Below are 22435 nucleotides of genomic sequence, written 5' to 3'. Positions count from 1 at the left end.
AGAGAGGGAATGCAGTGTAACCTCAATTCATTAGTTTGGATGGAAACCTTAAAACTTCCTTCTCTTTGAGAACATCTCTCTTTAAACGCATGTTAACCATCAACATAATACACGCTATCCCTGATACAGATTCATATTTCATTATACATATACCATATTGCAATCCATATAGCTATTTAAAAATCAATATAGGTGTTGACAAGTACATTAAATGATAATTTTTGCTGATTGTTCTTTACGCAACGATACGATACGTTTTTTAAAAATCCAATAAAACACAGACAACCTGATCCTGAAATAAGTTCTTATTTCATTTCAAGTGAAAAATAAGTATGTTATATATCATATAAGAATCAAAATAACTATAGCAATATTGATTAGCCAATAAAAAACTCTTTGTTTGCTTTCACCCTAATGGTTTAATGGTTATGTAAAGAAAATCTTATATTGACAATGAGAAATACAAAGTTGTTGTTGTTTTTTAAATAAAGTTTCATAACTGAATAACTGTACATATAAGTGTATATTCAAGTCTAAGTACGATTCTTACTTGGACCATTCAACACAATACAAGTTATATCCCAACCCATTTACTCATGCTGAGATACAGTGTACAAACTTACCTTCTTCCAACAAGGCGTGTCAGCTTGATCATAAGCTGTTCCCCTTCATCCCCATTTTTCTGCAGAATTACAAAACGGCGCTTTAATCTATATCGGATTTGTCCTAGGAAAATGGGGCCTAATGCCTTTGTGTAAAGCGTTGTCCAAGATTAGCCTGTGCAGTCTGCACACGCTAATCAGGAACAATGTTCATATAAAAGCTGAAAGTGTAATCCCTGATTAGCCTGTGCAGTCTGCACAGGCTAATCTGGGAAAACACTTTACACACATAAAAGAAGCCCATTTTACCACAGCGAGGCTTACATATTTACTATACACTGATATCTCATGGCACATGGGTAACAAAAAAAGTTTTGATTTCAAATAATGGAAAATCAGATACAACAAAAAACACTCTATATGTTTAAAAAAAAAGACAATAATTATGGGACTGTAACTTCTTCAATATAAGCAGCAGCTTAAAGAAAACAATCTTCACATTCACACCATCTTTCAACAAAAGGAAACAGTGCTCATTATGGGTAAAGTACTAGAAATGTACCAGGGTATGTGACTGCTTGGCCTGTGTTCAGACATGTCAATAAGGCTCTTGTAAATATACACACAACCCTTTTATAATCCTAACAACTAAACAACAGCTCAAAATTTTTCAAATTGTTGTTTAAGAACATTTTAAAAACGCTACATCAAAGCCATTCATCCATGATGCCCTGAAACTGCAGGTGTAAATGGAAGTATGCAAACATTATCTATTTTCCTTGAGTTAATTTTCTTTTCTTAGGACAGTTTGATTTGTTATAATATTGAAGCAAAAAGCGTGTGTGTGCAATAAGACGATTTCAGACCAGTCCATTGTAAAGCAGCCATTTAATTGAATCCAATCTTGTACCGCACATGCAAAACATGAAATACACAAGTATGACATCACACATAACAAACATTTACTCTGACATTAAATGATCAATACTAATTTATCCAAATAAAATGTAACATTTTTGAAGAGTTGAACATGGGTCAAGATACTTCCTTAATCCTGTTGTAGCCTTAACAAATTACAATGAACCTGTATTCAGTCATCTATGAAAATTAAACATGTATTCAAATTGATTAATGGATTCTTGAAGAGATACATGTGTGATAATCTGTCATTAGAGCAATTAGTTGAAATAAATGATACTGAGCAACCAGGAATCAACACTAATTAACACATATTACGTTTTAATTATTTTCACTGAAAGTAATTTATTAAGATAATGTCTTTTTGTGACTTGTAACTTTTAACTGATATTGCTTTTTAAATGGTAAGTTATCAAATTGTGCATTAAATAAAATGAAATGTCTACACTAAATTATTATATTATTCATTTGTTCAAAAATCAAGTGTTGATCATTCTAATACTACACGTGACTTGTTTTCTATAGATAAAGAAGGAAATCAAATGTGGGTTATTCTGCAATAAATTATGGGCGGAGCTTAATGTTTCGAAACTAGTTTCGAATAAATCAAGTAAATATTGCATTAAAATGCACGTGCTAAAACCCTTCTAAAAGAAATGTAATAAATGTAGCATGTTTATAAATGTAATGAAACAACAAATTGTATATATGGTGAAAAGTGGCATAACCACGCCTACAAAGAATGTTATTTGTTAGGAAACGTAATTTAGAAAACATTTATAGCATGTCAGCTTTTCAGTAGCATCAATAAACGTGACGTCATTTAGTTTCTACCATTTTTGTTCTCAATGAAAGTGACGTCATTTGCAAAATATTTATAAATGAAACGACGTCATATGTTTGTACAATTCAATGACGTCACTAAATAGTGAACTTTGTACTAAGAAGGGCGGAGTATTGAAAAACATAGTTCACGTCCAAAAGCTTGAACCAAATCAATCAGAATCGTGTTAGAATTGAAATAATAATTTTCTATGATGGTTTGTTGTTGAATAACCCACAGTAAGGAGTATAGATGCGTGTTATCAAATCACTCGTGCTTCGCACTCGTGATTTAATTCTTACACATCTATACTCCTTACTGTGGGTTATTCGACAACAAACCATGATAGAAAAATATTATTTCTTAAATAAACAATTAATTATATAAAATTAAAATGGTGTCTGTGCTGTTAAGTGTACACATCATTTGCATATATGCAAGTTAATAATGTTTTTGTAATCCATAATCTATAAAAAAAAATGCAAAATTTAATAACTTAGCAACTTTTTCAGAACAGAAACGTTCCAATATTAGGATGATATATATACATGTGTTTAAAATCTTAAAATTATAACACTGCAATACCTCGGAGTCCCTGACATAAAACACTGGCTTCTTCACTCCATACTGTCCTAGAATCTTGGCTGCACTGAAATGGCAGGATTATGGACTGTCAGGGGCATACATTATGTCTACAAATATTTTTTTGAATCGTAATAAATCAAAGAAAACACGTTGGTTGGTTGTTATTTTATCCTTTTTGTGAAGATATTAAGTTCCATTATTTTGTTTATTATGAAGATAACTGCGTATTGGTGTATTAACTCTTTCAGTGCTGGAACCGAATTTTGAAGGCTTTTGCAAACAGTTTGGATCCAGATGAGAGGCCACAGAACGTGGCGTCTCATCAAGATCCAAGCTGTTTGCTATTCTGATAGTATTCTTTGAAAAAAATAGAAGAAAATGCTAATTTTAGAAATTATGCAGACGACATTTTAGCAGACGACAAATTTCCCAGCATGCAAAGGGTTAACATGTAGCAGCTTTTAAGATTACATGTACTTGATAGTCTTCTTATTTTAATATAATTTTCACAACAGCCTTCTCTTTAGCTCAAATTTGGTTATGGTGGGCAATGGGAAATTAAAAATATATTTATTGGAAACACCCAGGTAAAATATCAGAGAAAAAAGCAACGTTGTATTTTAAATGACTGGTATGAAGAAGCTAGAGCGAGTATTCGTAATCGTAGTAGCATGTGGTAGCTTTATTTGTAAAAATACAGCGCCGTCTAACGCAGGCATCCCCATGTGTCTTCATTTTACTATGACAAGTGTCTATTATGTAAAAAAGCTAAAGAAAATCATAAAATATTCTCTCAATCGTTCACAAAACTTATGCAACTGCGTAAAATTTTGTGAATGACATCGTTTTTTTGTTATAAAAGAGAACTTACTTACCCGTAGATCAGCCATTTATCGTTTTTTTTTTTCAAAACTTGGAAACAATTGGCAGCGGAACTAAGAAGTCATGGGGCAGATATTTGGCATGTTTCAGATAACAACAATATGTCGTACCCACCGATACGCAGCAATCACAATATATATGTTGTGATAGCAATGCTTGACAACGACCATTTTGTTCAAACTAAATTCTATCTGCAGTAAACTATTTAACATACAAAATCAATATTAATATATGGTACACTAATATATCATTTTTGTACAAGCAGTATGCATCACAATTGAATACTTGTAACGCCACTATTACCCATGTGCATGTTGTTTGTATAACATATAAGACAATTAAAATTTAGGTTTACCCCTAAAATAAACTGTCTCTTCTTTACAGAATGTTAACATTCTGCAGGTATCTTGAGCTACAAAAAAAAGTAATTGGTTTTGCTTGGGAATAGAATTGACAGAGTATGCCCAGCATTGTTTAGGTTATAAACAAAGTAATGGTAAAAACTCTCCTATAACTTACAAGAGATGATTTTCTAGCTTGTCCACTTCAATGTGAAGTCTCTCAATATCTTTGGTGTCAGCTCTACAATACATTAATAAGATATTAAATAAAATCTCACTTAAGACTTAAGTCTGCCTTGGCAAGAATTTCAACCTTGAATGACTGAATAGTTTTATGAGCATTTTTAACAAAACAACTGACAATAGGGAACAACTGCAAGGTGGTCATATTATAAATTTTGACCCCAATGGCGTAGTCAGCTGTGACTCAAGGGGCATCATTTGACCAAACTCTGTATTGGACCTTGACATAATGCTACATAACAAATATGAAAGCCGTGGGCTTTGCAGTTACATAATTTTTTCGCTACATAAGTAAATATAATACTGGCTGCACCCAAGATGAGGCAACTTTTGATCCCAGGGTTATCATTTGAAAAACGTTGTATAGTACCTCTAGATTAAGCTACAAATGACCACTGAAGTATGATTTACAGAGGACCTATAGATGCTTAACATTTTATTCAGATGCAAAAATATAAATGTATAAAAAAAAAAGAGATGTGTTTGTCAGAAACACAACGCCCCCTGTTGCGCCACTTTGAAATAAAATTTCAATATATCATTTGGCAGGTTTGAAAATTATCTCCCTTTTAAAGCTTATTACTTCCCTTAGATTGTATTTTTTCAATTTTGACCTTGAAGGATGACCTTGACCTTCACCTTTCACCACTCAAAATGTGCAGCTTCACAGATACACATGCATGCCAATTATCAAGTTGCTATCTTCAATATTGCAAAAGTTATGGCCAATGTTAAAGTTTTCGGACAGACACACAGACAGACAGACAGACGGACGGACAGACTTACAGTTCAACTGCTATATGCCACCCTACCAGGGGCATAATTATAATGTTATGAATACAAACAATTTAATGTAACTACCAGTAAATCTATAGAAAATGACACTTAACTAGGTTATATAATTTTGGCATACCTCATACAGTAATACAAGTACTGCCTGCACTCACCCGTAACCTCTCTTGGGCAGGCATTTCAGGATGTCTTCTGCCAGGGACAACTGATCATCTCTACAATTACATGTATGGCAAATATGATGAAAAACCTCCCAGAAACATTCACATCATCATTTGAGTGACATTCTAGGAAAACAGGGCTTAATGCATATGCGTTTAGTGTCGTCCAAACAGGCTAATCAGGGAAACACTTTATGCTTTATAGATTTTTTTTGTTTACAGAAAGTCCCTTCTAAATGAAAGTCCAGTTAAGGTGAAAAGGTTGTCCTTGGTTAAATTGGGATGGAACTTTACACACATTCATTACATGATTCAACAAGATGTGTTTGTGAAACACAATGTCCCCCTATATGACGTTTGACCTTGTAGGATGACCTTGACCTTGACCCTTCACCACTCAAAATGTGCAGCTCCATGAGATACACATGCATTTCAAATATAAAATTGCTAGCTTCAATATTGCAGAAGTGATATTACATGAGCAATTTTGACCCATATATTTGACCTTGAAGGATGACCTTGACCTTGACCTTTCACCACTAAAAATGTGCAGTTCCATGAGATACACATGCATGCCAAATATCAAGTTGCTATCTTCAATATTGCAAAAGTATTCATAAAATTAGCGATTTGGGCCACATATATTTAACCTCTGACCTTGAAGGAATGACCTTGACCTTGACATTTCACCCCCCAAAATGTGCAGCTCCATGAGATACACATGCATGCCAAATATCAAGTTGCTATCTTCAATATTGCAAAAGTACTCATAAAATGAGCGATTTTGGCCACATATATTTGACATCTGACCTTGAAGGATGACCTTGACCTTTCACCACTCAAATTGTGCAGCTCCATAAGATACACATGCATGCCAAATATCAAGTTGCTATCTTGAATATTGAAATACTGCAAAAGTGTACATTAAATGAGCAATTTTGACCCATATATTTGACCTTTGACCTTGAAGAATGACCTTGACCTTGACCTTTCACCATTCAAAATGTGCAGCTCCATGAGATACATATGCATGCCAAATATCAAGTTCCTATCTTCAATATTGCAAAAGTTATTGCAAATGTTAAAGTTGGCGCAAACCAACCAACAGACCAACCAACAGACCAACAGACAGGGCAAAAACAATATGTCCCCCACTACTTTAGTGGGGAACATAAAAACCCTACATAAATAGTAAACAAATTTCTGCCAAATATGTAGTCCAACATTCAACGTGATTGTCATGTGTTTGACTAATAGTGTTCAGGTCCTGAATTTATTCTACTTCAAATTATTTAAAACAAAATACAATTACAAGGTGGTTAACGTCACATGATGTACAGAACAAAGGTGCATTAGTGTCTTAATATAAACGTTTTCCAATAATTACATAGGGTATGACGCTGATTTAATAACAGATCAAACCTTGAACACCTCCTGAAACTTGTAAATTTCACATCTAAAACATCAACTGAGCCTTGTTCTGGGAAAACAGGGCTTAATGCTTGTGCGTAGTGTTGTCCCAGATTAATCAGGGACAACACTTTCCACCTAATCTGGATTTTTGTTTGAGAGACTTCTTTTGAAAAATAAATCCATAACAGCGAAAAGGGCCGTTCCTGATTAGCCTGTGCACAAAGCACAGGCTTATCTTGGATGTCACTTTTTGCACATGAATTAAGCCAAGTTATCCCAGTACAAGGCTCAAATGGAGAAGCATGATACCTTTGACAGCAGTATATGGCCTCGATAGCTATGGACATCAGGTCCGACTGCTTGGGTATCACAGGACTAGGCAGCTGTAACACACACAGGCTTCACACCATGTCACATTGATTATATACTCACTTACTGCTTCACTTATTGAGGAGAAACATCAGAAAAACACATTCAAAGAACAAAAATAATTTATAATTGTCATAATATGATTAGAATAACTGAAATTAGGTTGAAAGACCATTGTAGATTGATCCAAAATAAATATAACAAATCATGTGATAAACATTTTTTAAATAGTTTTAGTCACTTTACAAGACACAAGAATACAAAAAATATAATTGAAATCTGGTTGATAACACCAAAAATAGTTTATTTGTCTTTGACATTTTTTTTTTTTTAAACCTATTTATTTTAGCTCTATTGCAGGCTTATTTGAAACACTCTCGAGTCTGTTTCCTGGAACTAAAACCAGTACTTGGTGTCTATGGGGGAAATCTAAAGAACGCTCCCACGGATCGAACCCGTGACCTTCAAATTGCTAGGCGGACACCGTATCCACTACACCACTGCGACCTCTTGTGTTTTTTTAAGCCAAAACAGTTAACTATAAAACATAAAGAAGCCTGAAAAGACTTAAAATGGAAAGTTACAATAGTCTTGTAACATTGAAATGACTGTAAATATTGTTATAGGAGTTCAATAGGACACGTGGAATAAAGTAACACCACGCTAAAGATTCAACTTTCTACAAACACAATGAAATTATTCGGAAGCCTGATAAATATTTTACATGAGTCTTGGAAGATTCAAATATCTGCAGAGGTCGTCTAAGGTCACCGGTGGCCATTTTGAGCACATAGTGTTTGAGCAACTCGATGTAGGTTCCCGGTTTGGACCTCTCACACTGGCGCAGGAATGGAACCAGCCATTTACGTAGATTCTTGCTGTACATGTCATCTGTTGACTGCAATCAAAGTGTTGATAGAAATTCATATTGCAAGTTCCTAAGATCTGGGGTGGAAATTTAACATTCATGAGAAAACGTCATATTTCTTATGAAATGACAATATTGTCTGATTTCTTTTACGCAAACAAACTGGACGGACAAAATAACCAAAGGACACAGAGCATGATGAATAAAATTCTTCAGGAGATATGTTTCATACCACTGGGAAATCAGCTTAAAAATTATGAATTTTGCGCATGAACAAAGTATCGAATATATGCTGCCCACTTTTCATGGAGCGTAAAAGTTAGTAAATTTCTATGGCTAAATGTGAGACGACTTAAAGTGATAAGACCAAGGTCAACAATATACAACCGTTGCATGCTCAACGCTCATAATACACTCAGTTGTTTGTTTTTTCATGAAGCAAAAAAACAAATCAAATAGATTTAGTAGAAATACATTTTTGTATTATCATTTCAGTCTTGCAAGTCATAAATCATATTTTCAGAGTTTTGAATTACTCTATCAAATTGCATGTATGTGATAAAATTAATAGTTAAGTTATAGTTTATGCAATAAATGTTCATAACTAAATTACAATAAAAAATACAGTGCCTTGGACATCATCAATTCCAGTTTTTCGTAGTTGGACATTTCTTGAAGTTGCCTAAAGGTGAAGTTGTCATCAATATTACAGCTGTACACCAGGGTTTCCATGGTTACAAAGTCATTCTGTATTCGTTCTAGTCCCTAGAAATATAAACAATTGTACATGATTGGCCAAATGAAGAAGAAAAGAAAATTCACCTTCAGCATTATCACAAATCAATATTCGAATTATTTCTAATGATTAACCAATGTTCATATTTCCTAATCAGTCAATATAGATGCTTGCTCAAGTGTTTACCTTGTTTAAGTGAACCTACTTCATTATCAATTTTTATTTTTTTGTAAATCAAATTTTTGAAAGTACACAATTTTGTTAACACAAAAGCAACTGAACTAGCAGAGACATCAGAAGAGAATGTTTTAATGTTTTGAATTTTATTTATGCAATTATTTCATCAACAGTTGGTAGGTGGGACCTTAATTTATAAGTTACATATTCCTGATCATTCTACATGCATGTTTATACAAATGTACATATGAATTGCCTTAACTCTTTCAGTGCTGGAACCGAATTTTGAAGGCCTTTGCAAACAGTTTGGATCCAGATGAGACGCCACAAAACGTGGCGTCTCATCAGGATCCAAACTGTTTACTATTCTGATTGTATTTTTTGAAAAAAATCGAAGAAAATGCTAATTTTACAAATTCAGCAGACGACATTTAACCAGACGACAAATTTCCCAGCATGCAAAGGGTTAGAGAATCCGATACCTGAACGCCTTTCTCCACTGCAAGTCGTATCAGCTGCAGGGCGCAGTCAGCCTGTCTAGAGAGGCGCTCTATCTCGACTGCCCTCTCCTCATACCAGCCACACACGATGTCACCGCTCAGGTTACCCCTACAATGTCACAGGTCATGTGGATTTAAAAAACTTTATTTCATAATCATACTTATCCTTATATGTTAAGGTTTTCAGATGCTATAATCGACTTACAAAATATAGGTTAACACCTATGGTTTCATTTTAGAACAGTACTTATTTGCTAGTGTTTTTTTTGTTATTTTTAATTTGTGATAAAAAGTTTTACTATTTCGAACTTTTACGTCTTTGTATAAAATGAACTGACTTTAACAGAAAAGCATACACTATCAATGTTTATTTCAACAGTTGCATTTAAAGAAAAGAAATGTCTCCACTTACATGACTTTGCTAGTTGATATTTTTTATAGTTTCAATTTTTTGTTTATCAAATGCACCATCATGCAGGTTACCATTTTGTAGTCATTTTAAATGAGATTTTTACCCTTTATCTGGCCTATGAAACCACCAACCTATAATTTTGCCCCACACAATATAGCCAGTCGTACCTGTATTTCTGTGTGTCAGGGTGGAGCTCGTACAGGAATGCCCCAGGGTCCTCTATGGGCAGTGCCAGGGCAGAGTCACACGGGTCAGTCTCCACCCAGTCTGGGGGATTCCATGTGTCCACTGCCCACTCAACCACCTCCCTGGATCTGAACATGGGATCAAACAGTGGAACATTAGAGTACTTATAGCACAGACTAGTTTCACTGTTCTGATTGCTCCCCTTATCTGCTCAAAGGAACAAACATTGGAATAGAGGACCAATGCACTGACAGCACTAAATTGTTTGCTGCAAAAAGCAGAAAACAAAGTATCCGAGGACCAATCCACTGATGGCAAAGGAATTATCTCTGATTGCTTTCCTTCTCTTCTGAGTGGTACAAATATGGTATTGGAGGACCAATATACTAAATGCATGAGTAGTTTCATACGTTCTGATTGCGTGTGTGACCTCTTTTCATGCTCTATGATATTGATTGCAGTAAGGCAGGAGTGGTCACTGTGCACTGACAAAAGGTCACAATATACTAAATATTTTCCCTATATAATTCAATGAAAATCAATTTTAAGGGAAAATAAGCAAAAATAAATGCAACATTTTGCACATAGAGACCCCAATACCATACCTTTTCTTAAAGGATATGCTAAGCTGAATTTATTTAAGCAATAAAAAAGATATGTCATGTTCAAACCAAGAAAGAACTTGTCACAAATCAAAATCCAATGTTTTTGCACACAAGAGACACAATCCTCTTTGGCCATAAGCATATACTTAAAATACAGTTTTGTTAATGTGCAATCATGGATTGAAATTGAGACAATTATATAGTGTCTGTCATAAACAATGAAATAATTTGCAATATTGATGGTTTATTCATAGTTTAAATTGAAACAAGGGACAAAATTGTCACAAAACCAGGTTTTCATTGTGAAAAAGAAATCTGATAAAGGGAGAAAACTCAAACTGAACTTTTGAAATGAACAAACAAAATTAACCCCCTTTGTAAGTTTGTTTTTAAAAAAAATCTATTTTTAGTCGTGGCGACCTTGACATTGGAGATATTGACGTGATTCTTTCGTGCGACACACCATCCCATGATGGTGAACAAATGTGCCAAATGATTTTAAAATCTCACAATGAATGACATAGTTATGGCCAGGACAAGCTCATTTATGGCCATTTTTAGACCTTTGAACTCAAAGTGTGACCTTGACCTTGGAGATATCAACGTAATTATTTCGCGCGACACACCGTTCAATGATGGTGAACAAATGTGCCAGATGATTTTAAAATCTGACAATGAACGACATAGTTATGGCCCGGACAAGCTTGTTCCGCCCGCCCGCCAGCCCGCCAGCCAGCCCGCCAGCCCGCCAGCCAGCCAGCCCGCCAGCCCGCCCGCATTCGCCAATCTAATAACCAGTTTTTTCCTTCGGAAAACCTGGTTAAAAAATATAAGGATCACTTTTAAAAAGTTAAAACTGCATCCAAACCAGGATAAAGTCCCAGAGGGATCATTTTTACTTATTATTATACATTGATTTCCAAAGCAGAATGCTTTAATCTGTTAAGTTATTACATTGAATGAGAAACTTAAAAATTATTTCCGTTACAATCTGCAGATTATGAATTACAATAAAGACTAAAGTACCTGATTTCAGGGAGCAATAATTGGTACTCAGCTGGATTTGTTGTCTCTGGGAAACTGCCAAGGATTGATAACCTTCAATGGAAGAACATCTCAAGTAACCATGGAAATAGAGGAAATTAAATCAATACAAAACTCCTTTTTGGTCATTAATAACCAAGAAATAGCGATATTCGTCATATTTCAACATCTCAAACTTTAACACATTTTACACTTATCAAAACTTGAAAGACGGAGCCAGTGTACAATATATACATATTTCATTTTAGTTACTTTTAGAATTAATCTCGAAAATTAATAATTTTGTAAATATCACAGAAGACACATCATAAGACAAATCATAAAACATTTTAGAAGACACAGCATAAGAAACATCAGAAGCCATATCAGAAGCCACAGCAGAAGACTGAGCAGAAGAGAGAGCAGAAGACAGAGCAGAAGACACAGCATAAGAAACCATATCAGAAGCCACAGCAGAAGCCACATCAGAAGACACATCAGAAGACATTTTAGAAGACACAGTTTAAGAAACATCAAAAGACAAATCAGATGCCAAATCAGAAGACAGAGCAGAAGACACATCAGAAGACATTTTAGAAGACACAGCATAAGAAACATCAAAAGACAAATCAGAAGCCACAGCAGGAGACAGAGCAGAAGACACATCAGTAGGCACTGGATATGAAAACTGTTACCTATGTGGCAGGAGTTCACGGCCATGATATGTGAAGAGAACTTCCAGAGCCTTCCAGTCACTGTTCTAAAAGCAAAAAGAAAATAAATAAAACTCGGAAAAGGTATGCTAAAACCACAAATGTCTTTTTATAATGTAATCAAACAGTTGCTTTTAAACTACAGTTATTAACTTATAACTTAGCCCAAAACATGATGTGACAGCATCTATTCAAACAAGTATTTATCTGTGAGATCAAATTGGTTTAAATGTAATGAAATCATAAACCTGATTTTGAAAATTAACTAAGATGCAGGGGCCTAAACAACCATCAAAGCTATACCATTAAAAATACAACATTGTGTGCCACAAGCTTCTGAAAGCGCTGACTTTAACAAGGAGAAGAGTCTGAAACAAAATAATTTTCTAGAAGCATAACAACAATAAAATCTATTATTTTTCAGGATTTCTTAACTTTTTCGAAAGTTGAAACTTGTTCAGAAAATAAGTTTACTGCAGAGGATTCAAACAATTTTGCATTAAATACTGTTACTACTAAGTTGTAAATGTCCACCTATTATTGTCACTTGCATATTTCATTGTGCTATTAATAGACAATCTTGATTATGCTAATAGTTTGCACATGTCTATGTCTACAATTTCCTAAATACTTTTGATTTCCAAAAAAAACTTATCAGAACAAAAGCCTAGATGCTATATAGATTAATTCATTCTTAATGATTTACAGAAGATGGTGATGTGGGACCTGGAAAAAGCACTTTATCCGTTGAACAAGAATTAGATAAATCAAGCTTGCCAGTCTGCAATGTTCTTGGTATGTATATGAGTAAAACTACACCCCTGTAAAACTAAACTAAACTAGAGCTTTGTCACAGACGTGACGTATACCCCCACATGCCGCATTGACACAGACTATTTTGCATGCTGTCTTCACAAAACAAGAGAATCTCATTTATGGCGATTTTTTAGAATTATTATGCCATTATTATTTATAGCCATTTTGACCTTTGGACTCTCAAATTCTTTCACATGACACGCCGTCCAATTACTGTGAACAAAATTAATGTACAGAGTCATTTTAAAATCTCACAATGAATGACATACTTATGGCCCAGACAAGATCATTTCTTGCCATTTTTTACCTTTGAACTAAAAGTGTGACCTTGACCTTGGAGATATCGACGTAATTCTTTCAGGCGACACACCGTCCAATGATGGTGAACAAAAGAGCCAAATGATTCTTAAATCTCATAATAAACGACATAGTTATGGCCCGGGCAAGCTCATTTATGGCCATTTATGACCTTTCAACTCAAAGTGTTACCTTGACCTTGGAGATATCGACATAATTCTTTCGCTAACACACCCTCCAATGATGGTGAACAAATGTGCCAAATGATTTTAAAATCTTACAATAAACAACATAGTTATGGCCTGGACAAGCTCATTTATGGCCATTTTTGACCTTTGAACTCAAAGTGTGACCTTGACCTTGGAGATATTGACATAATTCTTTCGGGCAACACACCGTCCAATGATGGTGAACATATGTGCCATATGATTTTTAAATCTCACAATGAACGACATAGTTATGGCCCGGACAAGCTCATTTATGGCCATTTTTGACTTTTGAACTCCAATCACCTTTGAGATATTGACGTACTTTTTTCACACGACACACCATCCCATGGTGGTGAACAAATGTACCAAGTCATTTTAATATCTAACGATAAATGACATAGTTATGGTCCGGACAAACTTTCAGTTTAAAATACACTTAGTGACCCCGTGACCTAGTTTTTGACCTGGCATGACCCATATTCAAACTTGACCTAGACATCATCTAGATACATCTTCTGACCAAGTTTGGTGAAGATCTGATAAAATTTCGGGACAGAATGACAGACCGACCGACCGACGGACCGACAAAGTGACTCCTATATAGCCCCCATTACCAATGGTAATGGGGGTATAATAACAATATGTTCCGTGTCAATGTTCACCTGTGCATATGTGATGGCTGCCTGGACCATGTTACATGAGAACCCTCACCTATGCATATGTGAAGGCTGTCTGGACCATGTTTCATGTGATTGCTCACCTGTGCATATTTGATGGCTGTCTGAACCATGTTTTATTTGAACGCTCACCTGTGCATATGTGATAGCTTTCTAAACCATGTTTCATTTGACGCACACCTGTGCATATGCTATAGCTGTCTGGACCATGTTTTATGTGAACGCTTACCTGTGCATATGTGATGGATGTCTGGACCATGTGTCTTGTGAACCCTCACCTGTGCACATGTGTTGGCTGTCTGGACCATGTGTCTTGTGAACCCTCACCTGTGCATATGTGAGGGCTGTCTGGACCATGTTTCATGTAAATACTCGCCTGAGCATATGTGATGGCTGTCTGGACCATGTTTCATGTAAATGCTTACCTGAGCATTTTTGATGGCTGTTTGAACCATTTTTCATGTAAAGGCTCACCTGTGCACATGTGAGGGCTGTCTGAACCATGTTTCAAGTGAATACTCACCTGTGCATATGTGATGGCTGTCTGAACCATGTTTCATGTAAATACTCACCTGTGCATATGTGATGGCTGTCTGGACCATGTTTCATGTAAATGCTCATCTGTGCAGTGTGCATATGTGATGGCTGTCTGAACCATGTTTCTCTTCAACATTCACCTGTGCATATGTGAAGGCTGTCTGGACCATTTTTCCTGTGCTTGCTCACCTGTGCATATGTGATGGCTGTCTGAACCAAGTTTCATGTGAACCCTCACCTGTGCATATGTGATGACTGTCTGAACCATGTTTCATGTGATTGCTCACCTGTGCATATGTGTTGGCTGTCTGAACCAAGTTTCATGTGAACCCTCGACTGTGCATATGTGATGGCTGTCTGAACCATGTTTCATGTGATTGCTCACCTTTGCATATATGAAGGCTGTCTGAACCAAGTTTCATGTGAACCCTCACCTGTGCATATGTGATGGCTGTCTGAACCATGTTTCATCTGGATGCTCACCTGTGCATGTGTGATGGCTGTCTGAACCATGTTTCATCTGAATGCTCACCTAAGCATATTTGAGGGCTTTCTGAACCAAGTTTCATGTGGACCCTCACCTGTGCATATGTGATGGCTGTCTGAACCATGTTTCATGTGATTGCTCACCTGTGCATATGTGATGGTTGTCTGGACCATGTTTAATGTGAACCCTCACCTGTGCATAAGTGATGGCTGTCTGAACCATGTTTCATGCTAATTCTAACCTGTACATATGTGAAGGCTGCCTGGACCATGTTTTGTGAGAAGGTTCACCTGTGCATATGTGATGGCTGCCTGAACCATGTTTCATGTGAACCCTCACCTGTTCATTTGTGAGGGCTGTCTGAAACAAGTTTAATGTGAATGCTCACCTGTGCATATGTGATGGCTGCCTGGACCATGTTTCATGTGAACGCTCACCTGTGCATATGTGAAGGCTGCCTGGACCATGTTTTGTGAGAACGCTCACCTGTGCATATGTGAAGGCTGCCTGGACCATGTTTTGTGAGAACGCTCAACTGTGCATATGTGAAGGCTGCCTGGACCATGTTTTGTGAGAACCCTCAACTGTGCATATGTGATGGCTGTCTGGACCATGTTTCATGTGAACCCTCACCTGTGCATATGTGATGGCTGTCTGAACCATGTTTCATGAAAACGCTCACCTGTGCATATGTGATGGCTGTCTGGACCATGTTTTGTGATCTGAACTTCTCAAAGAACTTGGCTTCATATCTCTCTGCAGCAGTCACGCCTCCCAGGATGTTCTGCAGAAACAATTATTGAACCTTCTCTTTTTGTTATTGATAATTTTGGGAAGTCATATAGCAAACATGAACAAATTCTTACATAGCTGTCACTCATCAGCATAACATTTGCTGACTCTATTTTCATTCAATAATAACCTTTCCATTGATGTTCTCCACTTGTTCCAAATGTCATATTGATGCCAAAACTTTAATACATCAATGTGACATTCTTTAAACTCTACTAAATTTTTAAACCACACTCTTGGAAAACTGGTGCAGTCCACACAGGCTAATCAGGGGCACTTAGTTGAACAAAATGAAACAAAAACCAAGCCTAGACAGCAAAGAGTTGTCCCTGATGAGCCTGTTCCTACACATTCAGCATATGCATTAAGCTTGCTTTTCCAAAGTGCTGCTCATTTTAGTATCTCTATAATGCTAAATCATAACTTATTTGATAACAACGTATTTCAAACAGTTGTAAAGTCATTTTATTTCATTTTTATACATAATTTATATTAATGAAATTTATTAACCAACAGTATTTAATTAAGTTTGAAAGAAACACAATGTAACATTACAATAAACAGCTTGCATATAACCAATACAAACTATGTAACACATATATATTCAGTCTGTACAAGTACTGTAGAAGCTATACAAACTATGTACCTCATTTGTGTTCAGTCTGTAAAAGTAATGTAGAAGCTATACAAACTATGTACCTCATATGTGTTCAGTCTGTACAAGTACTGTAGAAGCTTTAACAAGAGATGTGTTCGTCAGAAGCAATGCCCCCTACTGCGCCACTTTGAAATGAAATTTCTATTTATCATTTGGCAGGTATAGGAATCATCTCCCTTTAAAGCTTATTACTTCCCTTGGATTTTGTCCAATCCAACCGGGGAGGGGGGTCTGTAGACAGTCAAAAATGACCAAGTCAGACATCACTGACAACCAAGGCCTGTGGTTTATCAAAGAGATCATAGCCAGAGTTCATCATGTATCTATGGACATAAGTCCACAGGTATGTAATGAACCCTACCATTCACAAATTAGTAAAGGAAAGAAATCATAATTATATCATTTAAAAAAACCTTTGACAAATCAATCATTTGAGTTATAAATAATCAAAATAAAAAAATCTGTACAGTAACTGTGAAAACAACTTAAATTCTTGGTAAGGAAATATATAATCTGAGATTTATAATTATTTAAATTACTTCCCTTGAAAATAATTGTCTCTAACAAGTGTCTATTTTTAGGAGCAAATAATTAAAAGCCACTACCGTGACTGTAAATTCACCACTCAAAATGTGTAGCTTCATGAGATACACATGCATGCCAAATATCAAGTTGCTATGTTCAATATTGAATAATTATCTGCCTTTAAAGCTTATTACTTCCCTTGGATTTGTATTTTTGACCTTAGACCTTGAAGGATGACCTTGACCTTTTACCACATTGTGTTTGTCAGAAACACAATGCCGCTTACTGTGCCGCTTTTATTTATTTAACAAAAATATATAATTTGGCAGGTCAGATAATTATGTCCATTTAAAGCTTATTACTTCCCTTGGATTAGTTTTTTCGACCCCATGACCTAGTTTTTGACCCGGCATGTCCCATATTTGAACTTGACCAAGATATTGTCTAGATACAACTTCTAACCAAGTTTTGTAAAGATGGGATAAAAACTATTTGAATTAGAGAGTGGACATAAAAAGTGTGACAGACTGACAGACAGACGGACAGTGCGAAAACTATATATCCCCTTTTCTTCGAAAGGGGGCATAAAAACTACATATTCTCAAATGTGTTAAGTCTGTACAAGCACTTTAGAAGCTATACAAACTATGTACCTCATATGTGTTCAGTCTGTACAAGCACTTTAGAAGCTATACAAATTATGTACCTCATATGTGTTAAGTCTGTACAAGTACTGTAGAAGCTATACAAACTACGTACTTCACATGTGTTCAGTCTGTACAAGTAATGTACAAGCTATACAAACTACATACCTCATATGTGTTCAGTCTGTACAAGTACTGTAAAAGCTTTCTCCTTGCCCTACACAATTCTCTCTGCTCAAGGTTCAAACTGAAATATAATATATCACAATGCGTTGACAAATATTAACACAAAGAAACTCGACCCACACCCACATGTCTGTAAACCCGCAGCCTCATGTGGACAACGTGCAGCGGACCCTTATCAGTTGAGATAAAATACAGATGAGATTGAAACAGTGTGGTCAGATAATGCTTAGTCTGTTGACAGACAAGATGATAGAGAAAGGTAAGATATTTTTTGGTAGACCAAAGCACCAATTGAAATACCCCATTGCGAAGCCAGAAATTAATAACTTAAACAAGGCATTTAACACAACATCAAAACAGCAGCTGTTGTTTAGTGCTTACCTACTAAAGTTGACCTGTTTGAGCAATGAGGTGATACGTTCCTGTCTCAATTGTTCCCGTTTCTTTTCCACCTCTGGGTCGAAGACGTCTAGCTCCACATCTTCATACAGACCTTCTTCAGGGTCACATAAAATGAACCTAGAATAAGAAAGGTGGTACTTCTGGGTCACATACAATTAACCTAGAATTAGAAAGGTCATACTTCTGGGTCAAATATAATGAACCTGCAGAATAAGAAAGGTCACACTTCCGGGTCACATATAATGAACCTGCAGAATAAGAAAGGTCACACTTCCAGGTAAAACAAAATAAACCATCGTAATCAAAATGATCACACTTATAGGTAAAATAAAATGAACCTGCAGAAATAAAATGTCACACTGTGGGGTCACGCAAAATCAAAATGTGGAATAAATAAGGCACACTTCCAGAAAAAAACTAAAGCTTTGTCACAGAAGTGAAGATTACCCCCACATGCCGCATTTACACATAATATTTTGCATGTTGTCTTCACATAAAAAAGCGGACAACATGCTGAATAGTTTTTGACCCGGCATGACCCATATTTGAACTTGACCTAAACATCATCGAGATACAACCTCTGACCAAGTTTGGTAAAGATCAGATGAAAACAACTTGAATTTGAGAGAGGACACTAAATATGGACAGACAGATACACCGACTGACAGACAGACCGACAGACAAGCTCACTCCTATATACCCCCCTAAACTTCGTTTGTTGGGTTATAACAAAATGAACATGCTGATTTAGAGGGTCACACTTCTGGGTCACATAAACTCAACCTTCAAAATAAAGGTTACGCTGCCTCGGAATGAAGAACGTAAAACTTCTACATTACACAATATTAACCAGCAGAACTAGAAAGGTCACCATTCTAGATAACATAGAATGACGCTGCAAAATCAAAAAGCAAACATTTTCTGGTAACACAAAACATACCAGAAGAATCAAAAAGGTAATATGTCTAGGTGACATAAACTTAACAGAATCAAGAAGGCCACACTTCCACATTACACAAAACGTACCTGTGGTATCAACAAAGCAAAGTCATTCACCCAAAACAACTATTACATTCCATTAACAAACATATGTAGAACCAATTCATATGGTTTAAAGTAACGGGATCATAACATATAACATTAAAAATGAACTATTCAATCAAACCTTCCCATTTAGCATTTTGTATCCACAGATTTGGAACAGATTCCTAATGACATCAGGCTGTCAAGTGACCTTTTTTCAAAAAGTAGGAAAAAATAGGAACAACTTTTGCAAAAAAAGTAGGAAAAAGAAAGAAAAAGTAGGAACTTTTCCCTCAAAAGTAGGAATACATAAGACAAAATCTTTAGACACAGGTCCAGGATCCATCTCTCTGGTATCTCTCTTGCACCAGATCCAAGTGTTTTTCCACTGTTGTCCAACTTCTCCATCCATGAAGGGTTTAACTTTGTTTTCCCACTAGGCATTTTAGCACTTATAGTGTATCTATGATAATTAAGCTTAAAGCAAAGCTACCCTGTTAAAAATGTATAAATAGATGCTGTTCATTTTGGTGTATCATCAAATAAGTGGTTAGAGGTCTTCTGTGTATGGATATAAAAATGGTAATATATTGTACATGTTATATACTTACGAAAAAGACCAAATTTATTTAGTGATACCACAACTTGTTGTACAAGATTAATACTAGTATATAAAGCAGTGTCCATGCTCTGCTACAGCTACATTTTGAAACCTTTAAATTAACAATAGGGTGCAGTTACAATGACTTAAGTTACATTTACATTAATGACTGGTAATTGCAGAGCAGATTATGCAACTGGAGATAGGACCTTATCACCTGACATCTTTTATGACATCATTGATTGGTCAATGAAACAGTTACACTACATTGTTTATTTCAGTTTCAAATAATGGTTTTTACATCATTGATGACATTGTGGCAGTGTTATAATGTCGTTTAATATTGTTTATACAACGCTGTAACACATTGAAGTTACCTCACTAGCTATGGCATCATCAGAAAATGTATCAGGGCATTTAGGCTCTGTGCATTTAACTTTAATTACTAAACATGATGTACCTATGATATCAATAGAACATCATATCCGTTGTCATGTAATACGTTATTTATTACATTATATTTGTAAATGATACAAACTCCGCAAAGCATCAGTTTTATCTTTTTCAAATAACTTGTGTTATAAATTCCATATTACATAACCACTCATACAATACATGTATCTCTATATCTCTACATTCCAAACAGTAATATCATGCAAACATGCATAAGGTTTGGTCAAATTGTTGTAAATAGAAACAAAATAAAACTGGAATAAACAATGGGTTCACTCAGCTCTTACATCACTGGAAACTGTGTAAGGTAGTGAAGTCTGCAGTGTACAAATGCTAAGGAAGTAAACAAGGCAATATTGTTACTTTTAACAAGAAATATCTTTAAAAAAGATATATGGCGTTGATTGTGCTTGGAGTTTATGAAAGGTAAAGAGTTCAATGAATGAGATCAAGGATAGCTAATATCTTTTTCTGTGCAGTTCTTAGCTGCATCACACACAGTACGGGATGTTACGCGGAGTTTTCGAAGCTTATTGAACATTATTACATATTGCTGGTCATAAACCTATAGATACAAAACAGAAAACCAAAAGAATGGAAGTGAAATTGAAACATATGAGTCAACTGGCCACACGCGAAGTATCCGTACATATTTTAAATATTTATACGCGCGTTCTTCGAACAAACCTGTTTTAGTGGTTTGTTGGGCATTGCTATTTGATTCGTTTATTAAAAGTATCGATAATCATCGTGCTCATGCTTAATACATAAGTCAATGTGGTGGAATAGGTCTTGTTAAATTAATTAAAAATAATATTTATCATGGTATTGTTTAAACACATTAAGAATCTATTATTGACATATCATAATTATATCACTGGATATCTTCATTTAACATCTTTCTGGTCTAAAGAAAATTCCAGTTCACCTAGTTCACGCTATAGCGTCTTTATTATATAACGATTATTTGACTGGCCGCGAACTCCGGTCAACACATAAGGTAGTCGTGAAGAGGCAGCGATGACCTGTACATAAACTGTGACATTCAAACACACTAACCGCGAACTGACCTTGATAACTCGTGGGTTAAAATGCAATGCATTAAAGTGAGGCCTCGCTTCCACATCTCTTTATACTTTTACATGTTAACATGTTGACAGGAATATGGAAGTCAGTACTAAATATGAGAACATAACCTTTAAGTACAAATGTTCTCGCGCTGGCAATCCTCTGAAAAAAAAAGGTGCATGCACAAACTGTATTGATGTTGAGTGTAAAACTGTTCTATCTATTAAGCCTTTTCATTAGAGATAAAATTGTTTCATGCTGAACAAGCAGTAAAACAGTGTTACAAAGACGCGGACATGTTTCCAATGTTCTGGTCGTATGCTCAAATCAGCCTATGGGATAAATGTAGTGTATTCACTCTGCACTAGCCTCGGAAAATTTTATTTGAATTATATTGGACAGTTACAAAGGTCAGGTAAGGTTAAAAAGCTGGCGTATACAGCTACGCCGAAAAAAACGTTTGTCAATAATTTCAAAAGTTACATAAGAAACAAGACTATTGTAAAGCAATATATTTCCCCTACCGGCTCCACCATTGTCATTTTTTTTTTTTTTTTAAATATTTGTTGCCATAGCAACCAGAATTTTTGACGTAGGAAGAAAATGAAATGACATGCATAATGTCCAAATTGCCATCTATGCATGTTTCAAGTTTCAAGAAAAATATGGAGAACTTTTAAAGTTATGGCAGGATCCAGAAAAATGTGCAGG

At 35.6% G+C, this 22435-nt stretch overlaps 1 protein-coding gene across 4 annotated transcripts in view; it reads right to left on the bottom strand.

Annotated features, from left to right (window-relative positions):
• The window catches only part of LOC127850914 (NBAS subunit of NRZ tethering complex-like), a 97637-nt gene that overhangs the window by 41231 nt on the left and 33971 nt on the right, over positions 1–22435 (bottom strand). For all 4 annotated transcript variants that reach the window (XM_052384308.1, XM_052384311.1, XM_052384309.1 and 1 more), the window contains 14 exons: positions 18559–18696; positions 18160–18238; positions 16055–16156; positions 12332–12396; positions 11640–11711; positions 9990–10136; positions 9393–9519; positions 8628–8762; positions 7854–8027; positions 7070–7143; positions 5342–5401; positions 4330–4392; positions 2929–2992; positions 624–682 (listed from right to left, as the gene is read on the bottom strand). In XM_052384308.1, the coding sequence (XP_052240268.1) occupies positions 624–682; positions 2929–2992; positions 4330–4392; positions 5342–5401; positions 7070–7143; positions 7854–8027; positions 8628–8762; positions 9393–9519; positions 9990–10136; positions 11640–11711; positions 12332–12396; positions 16055–16156; positions 18160–18238; positions 18559–18696 (1359 nt within the window). The remainder of the gene's footprint in view (positions 1–623; positions 683–2928; positions 2993–4329; positions 4393–5341; positions 5402–7069; positions 7144–7853; positions 8028–8627; positions 8763–9392; positions 9520–9989; positions 10137–11639; positions 11712–12331; positions 12397–16054; positions 16157–18159; positions 18239–18558; positions 18697–22435) is intronic.

Source organism: Dreissena polymorpha, chromosome 11 (assembly GCF_020536995.1).
Source record: "Dreissena polymorpha isolate Duluth1 chromosome 11, UMN_Dpol_1.0, whole genome shotgun sequence".
In the NCBI taxonomy this organism is placed as follows: Eukaryota; Metazoa; Mollusca; class Bivalvia; order Myida; family Dreissenidae; genus Dreissena; species Dreissena polymorpha.
This window is presented reverse-complemented; position numbering and strand designations above follow the sequence as displayed.